Raw genomic sequence first — 6294 nt, forward strand, 5'->3', positions numbered from 1 at the left:
GGAAACTAAAAAAAAAAAAACGGCCAAAATGGAAAAATCAGCAATAATTTAACAAGAATAAATATTAAGAGAAAAAAATAATGTAATTTTAGTAGCATAAAGTTGAAATATTAAAGAAAAAATATGTCTTTTTTTTAAAGTTGTAATATTATGAGAAACAAACAGCACAAACTCAAGTTGTCATTTTTGGAAAATTAGGTTGGAGAAAAAGTCATAATATTATGGGAATAAAGCCTAAATATTATGGGAATAAAGCCATAATATTACGAGAAGAAAATTTACACAGATTATTTAAGAAGAAAGTTGAAATGTTTGGAAAACAGCAAAAAATGAGCAAAGACTGCCGTTCATATTAAGAAAACCTGCATCACATAGCTGAGATGCATTTTTTTCTTGAAATATAAAGAACTTCTTAGCATATGTACATGTGTTGGTTTGCAAAATATCAAAGTGGCCCTTACATCTTTTCATTTTTCTATATGTGGCCCTCAGCGGAAAAGGTTTGGACACCCCTGGGGTACACCAAGAAGGAAGATGATCGAAATATTGCTCAATTTTACTTAAAAAACAGACAAGTCTGACATTTGTATTTTGGATTTTATTGTGTTTTTGCATTAGCTGTCTGGGACCGCGACCCACTTTCTTGTCCGAATCCACCAGTTCAGCATCACTGATTTAGGGTATCTGTTCCTGGTTATAGTACTTAATATTGATTTTATCCTATAGATGTTATTATATAATTAGAAAGACAACATGTAGGTGTATTGACAAATGATATGTGCATCTTACTAAAAAGGATCCTGATTTGCAAATGTACATTAAATTTCTTGAACTGCAAACATGACCATCAACATATGAATACAATACTGGCCGTGTCAATCATTACTGTGTGCATTTTGTAACTTTTTATTATTATTATTATTATTATTATTGAATCCTAACATGTATGCATACTGTGAATGTTATCTCGCGTTTACCGTACATTAATGCTATCTTGTATTCGATGGGCCTGCAAGGCCTGCATTTAGTAAATATCAGAAGGACTATCCGGTATAATTCTCAGCTCTCCGTATCATGCGGTGCTTTGTCGAAGCAGACTTTTAATAGAACTCTTTTCATCTTACGCCAACATGTCTATGTTGTGGCTGTGAACGTGTGTAATGTGTCTCACACAATCGAGACTACATTTTTTTTTAAATCACAATATCAGTTTATTTTCGCATATTCACATAAATCCCCAAGATCTGTCCTTGTTGACTGCCTGGTGCTGATCTGGTCAGCTCCTCTCAGCGCCACAGTGCAGGCAGAGGCTCGGATGTAGGCGGGGCTAACCGGGGAGCTCCAATCAGCGCAGCCTCTGACGTCACAGCGCCGAGCAGGGAGACGGCAGCCAAGGCGTCCTCACTTACTGAAGCTTTTTTCATAAATCTGCTTTCCGTGGCGCGGAGTTCCGTGCTATGGCGTGTTGGACAGCGCGGCAGTGGAAGTGCTGAAGAAACACGGTTAGTAAATACCACATTTGAAGGGCAACGTCTTGTTTTAGGTGTTGCAAACGGATGGTGCGCGACACGTTCATGTGCAGTAGCAGAGCAGCATCTCAGTCCATGAACTGATACCTGATGTAACTGATATTTTTGAGGGAAGTATTTTGAATGCGAATTATCTGCTGATTATTATGGTCTGCGTACGTTTTAAATCTGGTGTGCTAGTAAAGGTGATCAGATTAAAGCCGAATTAGAATAGTTTAATCTAGGTTTAAGGTACACACAGATTCTTTGCCTAATTGGATACAACGTTATTTGAGTTATCACATCCAATGTAAGCATCTTTCAAGATGAGTGCACAGATCTCTATAATCAACTTAAGTGGCTTTTATTTAGTTATGTGTGCATACGAAGCACAGTCCCTGCACATAAAAAGACTAAGCAAATGAAGCTTATTAATCGGGGTTATCTAATTAACATGCACCATTTAACTTGTCTCATTAGGGATGCTGTGCAGCGAAAGAGTAGAAGAAGGGAAAGGGAACCAGCAGGTGGCGAGAACGAATGGCTTCTCCAGTGCCGCCTTCTGCAAGCAGTGGGGATAAGCAGCCACATTCTCCTGCTGTCCTTGAACACCTCTCGGGTGTGCTGCATGTCAGCAAGCCAAGAGAATCAACAGGAGGAGGGATCCCTGCAGATGGCTTCTGGAACCCGGCCCGGGGCTGCAATGCCCGCTGTCACTCAGCAGCGAGGACGGCACCGCGCAAGGCGGGCTCGGAGGTCAAACTGCGTCCCCTTGGGGAGGAGAAAGTGCGCGTCTGCTGTGACGAAGAATTGGAGACCTCTTTCACCTACATCGATGAGAATGTTAACCTGAGACTCGCCAGCTCAGAGACGAGCCTTAAAAGTTCTCATCGAACCGCGCGCAACTGCGAGCCATGCTCTGAAACATTACCAGAGTTTTCCTTCATGTCTGAGGACGACTTGTCCTTTGGAGAGGCCTCTGGGTCCACAGTGGACTACTGGTTCATCAGTGCCGTCACGTTTTTGGTGACTGGCATTTCCTTGGTGATCATCTCCTACGCTGTGCCCAGGGACATAGTCGTGGACCGGGACACTGTCTCGGCGAGGGAGATGGAGAGGCTAGAACTGGAGAGTGCTCGGATTGGAGCTCACCTGGACCGGTGCGTCATAGCCGGACTGTGCCTGCTGACCCTGGGTGGGGTTGTCCTATCCATGCTGCTCATGATCTCCATCTGGAAAGGAGAGATGTACAGGAGGAAAGTCATCGCTTATTCCAAACGTTCAGCTAAACTGTACGGCTCCATCAGCTTGAAAACTAAATCCAGTCCCAGTCACTCCTCTACTCAATTGTCTCTGGATGACATTGTGGAAAATTTGAACTAGACATGGACACTTACCACATTGTGCACACTTGACGTGCAACATTTGAGCTTATGCTGTACACTCTCAGAAAAAAGGGCATCATTGTGTCTTTGGTCTCTTGAATTAAATCATTAAATGTCCATATTATATGCGCCGGTCCTTTAAAAAGGGGCAATACAATATCGGATAGAGGTTAATTGGCTCCAGACCCAAACGAGATAAATCCATTTCCATTTCCAATTTAAATAAAATATTTTGTAGTTAGAGCATAGAAAACCTGTTTGGGACTTTCTAAATCAGTTTTTTCGCATTATTAGAGCCATGTAGGCAGGAAATAACACCCCTACACGTTATATATCACGTTTACCCTCCTATTATTCATTGCTTACAACACATTGTACAACACTTATGCTGCAGGGACTCGAGACGACTGCTAGCTAGCAAGCTAACAATGTAGCAAGCTATCGATCTAACCAGTTAGCCTCAAATTTATTTCTTCTAAACTTAAGAAGCCAATCGCGATATAGCGAGGGAGCGATAATCGAACTGGGATATCGCGAGGGACGACTGTATATTGCTAATATTTCCAAATGCCATATTGTTGTGAAACACCTTAAAGATAAAGGTTGACACTTCAGTCACATGTTGATATTTTTGGCCTCACATGGATAAATGAACATCACATAAGTTTTACCTTTTACTGAAGACTTGAAGACGCCAAGGAGCACAGAAGGAGGAGAGCGGGGGAGACCATCTTAGTACTTTGCAACACCTTCTCGAATTGCTGGCACTCGCTACTTTATTTGGCCTCATGGAAGGTTATTTAGCAGTTTGTTTGGGCACTCCATTCTGTGCAACGATACAGTACAGGGCCAAGACAGTGTACGGAAATTTTGATGTAAATTTTAGTCAAAAATGGAAAACTGGGGCGTTTGACTGTACTACTGTATATCACAGCACATGCAGCCACCAGAATGCTGCTGGATTGGTTTTAACCTTCAAGGTAACATTTTTAATATCTGATCTGATCAATTGTTGAAATTCTGAGCAAATGTGATATTTGGTGTTTTTGGTGGTATCTAGATACTCTCCACTCTCCCTCCACTACCAGAGCATCCACAGGTTGTGTGATATGTGGTATATACTGTAAATCAGGGTTTGCGTACATCAGTGACAGATACAATGACTAGAATATACTGCTTGGAAGGTTACCTGGAATTTGGAGTCCAATAGTTTTTCGTAAATAGTTACAATTTGTAACCTGAGGGGCTGATATGGACTCCTACTTTACCCTTTTTTCGGACAGTGTACAGACTTTGCAGTATAACCATGCTGCATAAAAAACACTCCACATTAGACATATTTCCTCAGATAGTGACCACAGTTGTTTATTTGTTTGAGAGAGACCTTTATTTGTTCAAGTCATGCATCCAATGGGTAATTGACGCACAACGCAGGGTACTATTTCAAGATATATGTTCAACAACTGTTCATATGAGACACACAGTGTTATCATGCATACAGTACAGGAAGAGAGAGGGCACTGTCACAGACACTACATTGCATTTTCGGTACCCTGCAAATCTCCTCAGAGCTTCAGTTGATTATTAAAGCTATTCATTTTTAATGTGAAGGTTTTAAACCGCAAAATCATTTCAGGAAGTAGCCGGAGTCCCCAGAGTGTGTCTGAGGTGGGCTTCTAAGAGGTCCACTCTGCTGCGGGAGAATCAGTTCAGTGGTGTGCATGGTAATATCCAGTGACAGTCCCTCTCTGGTGCAGTGCTGAGGTAAGCCAGTTAGCCCAGCTTTTGTGCATCCGATCCAAAGCTCCAAGTCGCTTTGACTACACTCAGCAGTTTGATTGCATTGGGCAACCTTGTCGTGCACTGTGCACGCTCCTGTGCTGTGTCTTGATCTGCCGCTTCCCTCGGATTGTCTTCACTGTGGAGAATAGATCATTGCCTTTTAGCACTGCAAAGCTTATATACTGTAATGTATTGCAATTTGACATTCTCACAGTGGATTCCCTCTTTGTCTTCCTCTCACTTGACTGTTTCCAAGGGTAACAATATGCTATATTAACACCATCACAGCAATGTCTACAATAAAACACTGCCATGCAAGTTTCTTTGGAGGAGTCAATAACCAGATGAAAACATTCACGTCTTACATTTTTTGTTCCACTGTTGTGTTAACAACAAGCACGAACATGTTTATTTTTACAAAATGTTGCATCAGTCCAGCAGTACGTGTGCTCGCCTGCTTCCTGATATTTTGCTCTTGCTGTCCGTGTGAGCAGTACCAACACGTGAGAAAGGTTTAAAAATGAGGTAACCAAAAGATTCCATATTAAAAACGCAAATTAAAGGACATCCTGTGCAAAACATGCAATTTAAGTGATACAAAGCGCTTGGAGTACGTTCCCCCCCCCACCACAAACATGACACCCCCACACCCGCCTTCTTGGATTTTGATCAACTCAATATTTTAATGAGTTCTCAGACGCAGGGAGGAATGTAGTTAAAGAGTACATGCAATTTTCTCTGTTTTATCTATTGATGCTGCCGCAGATTAATGCATTTATGCGTGCCAGCAGAAAATAAAGAATACAACACAATGCCTTCGTGTGCACGTTGATGCAGTAGTGCTCATAAATCATGCATGAACTCTGAAATCCACGTTTCCATTAATTCATTTTGTACAAATATAATCCGGAATCACATCAAGAGTGCTCATTCTCAAGAGTTTTTTTTATTGGTTTCTGTCCTTTCATGGTCTAAACTGCAAGACTTTCATTCTAAATGACATGGGTCAGAGTCTATCAGTGAGATGTGTAACATGCTCGGTCCAGCCAGCCAGGGTCCACAGAATGACAGCCTGGGCTGTCAACTCAATGTCCAGCGGGACTCTTAAGGCATCAAGGATGAGGTACACCAACAACAGCACTAGAGTCTTAGAGTCGTCCACTAGTAGCCTTAAAGGAAAAGTGCACATTTTTGGAAAATTTTGCCAATTTTCCACTATCCTTAAGTGAGACGTGAACATACGGTACATGTCTTTCTCTTTTCTGTGCATTCTAAAGATATAAAAACAGAGACAGCTCATTACTCATGCGTTAATGTCTCACATAAGGTAGATGATGGGCAAAGCTCCAAAGAAGTGAAGTTTTCCTTTAAGTAGCGTCCTTCATTTGAATGAAGCAGTTAAAAGGAGTCATTTCATATTTTTCATCTTGTAAAAGGCAAGAGGTATGTCGTGTGAGTGCGGTTGACTTTCGTCACTTCGCAGTCTAAATTTCACGGCTTCACTCTGTCACGTTTTTTCAAAAATAAATTAACAAATTATCACTGTTTTGTGGTTGACTGAGGCGTATTATTAGTAAAAAAATTTTAAAAAGCACACCTAAGCAAATTGTACATATCAT

General features: G+C 41.3%; 1 protein-coding gene across 1 annotated transcript; it reads left to right on the forward strand.

Annotated features, from left to right (window-relative positions):
- The first annotated feature begins 1357 nt into the window (after positions 1–1357).
- On the forward strand, positions 1358–5396 carry LOC129185140 (transmembrane protein 74). The gene is made up of 2 exons (XM_054781860.1): positions 1358–1502; positions 1989–5396. Exon 2 carries the CDS (start codon positions 2049–2051, stop codon positions 2889–2891), a length of 843 nt encoding a protein of 280 aa, XP_054637835.1. The 5' UTR covers positions 1358–1502; positions 1989–2048; the 3' UTR covers positions 2892–5396.
- Positions 5397–6294: the final 898 nt, after the last annotated feature.

Source organism: Dunckerocampus dactyliophorus, chromosome 7, assembly GCF_027744805.1.
Source record: "Dunckerocampus dactyliophorus isolate RoL2022-P2 chromosome 7, RoL_Ddac_1.1, whole genome shotgun sequence".
Taxonomy (NCBI): Eukaryota; Metazoa; Chordata; class Actinopteri; order Syngnathiformes; family Syngnathidae; genus Dunckerocampus; species Dunckerocampus dactyliophorus.